This window comes from Anneissia japonica, unplaced genomic scaffold (genome assembly GCF_011630105.1).
Source record: "Anneissia japonica isolate Jap-2015-1 unplaced genomic scaffold, ASM1163010v1 scaffold287923_len1623670_cov205, whole genome shotgun sequence".
Taxonomy (NCBI): domain Eukaryota; kingdom Metazoa; phylum Echinodermata; class Crinoidea; order Comatulida; family Comatulidae; genus Anneissia; species Anneissia japonica.
Window position 1 is genome coordinate 173103 of NW_022721637.1, and position 951 is coordinate 174053.

The 951-nt window shown below is 34.4% G+C and overlaps 1 protein-coding gene across 4 annotated transcripts in view; it reads left to right on the forward strand.

Moving 5' to 3' along the window:
* The window catches only part of LOC117111683, a 15360-nt gene that overhangs the window by 6915 nt on the left and 7494 nt on the right, over positions 1–951 (forward strand). For 2 of the 4 annotated variants that reach the window (XM_033254665.1, XM_033254663.1), the window contains one exon: positions 493–599. The exons of the other annotated variants lie outside the window; for them this stretch is intronic. In XM_033254665.1, the coding sequence (XP_033110556.1) occupies positions 522–599 (78 nt within the window). In that variant the 5' untranslated portion in view covers positions 493–521. The remainder of the gene's footprint in view (positions 1–492; positions 600–951) is intronic. 4 annotated transcript variants of the gene reach the window in all.

Sequence of the window (951 nt, forward strand, 5' to 3'; positions counted from 1 at the left end):
CTCCCCACCCCCCATTCAGAGGAAGAAAAAAATAAAAGGAGTTATTGAATATGACGTCTGAGAGTGCCATTTCTAAAAATGTAGAGGTGCCTATTCATAAAATTTGCTCACCATTGCACAATAATACAAAGATCTACAATCTTCCTAATTATATGCATTACCATGTCTTCCGCTAAGCTTAGATAGAGATGTACCTAGCACGTCATCAAAAATTTAGTTTAGAGCGTAACCGTAACGAACGCACAAGATTCGTAATTTCAAAAGTGGGATATCATATGTTGCTAACTCAGTTCTCAAATTATATAAATTGGTAAACTTGTCCTTAAACATATTTGCATTTTGTGAATGAATTTGTTTTTCGAAATGTCGATTGCCAGTCTGTTAAAAGAATAATTATGAATTTAATGTGGATTATAAATACAGTATTACCGTTGCTTCTGTGAAATGTGTATTTGAAATACAAATAATAATTTATATGTGTTTCTTTTTCAGTACATAGTAATTGTATTTCCTACAGTGTGATGGCTGGAAGAATATTGCCTACTACAGGTTGGATGCAATGGATCTATAACTTTTTAATAAAACCCACACCAACCCAGGTACAAATGAATCGATAAGCGTGGCCGGCTTAATCATGTATAATAATTAATAAATTATTTTTTATACAGAAACAGCAGAGGGCCCTGTCGTTAAATCCCGATTGGGGCAACTCACGGATTCCTCTTCTTTAGCGTTTAATATTTGTGTATCATTATAACATTACCGCTAGACGGTTTAGAGTTGAATTTTACATCGTATTATGGTTTAGTAAAATTACCTTTTCGAAGACCTTATCTTATCGTTAAATGCTTATAAGAAGAGATCGTATCATAGGGATCTCTGTTAATTGCACTTGCAGATTCCTCTTCTTTACACACACACACACACACACACACCCACACACACACCCAC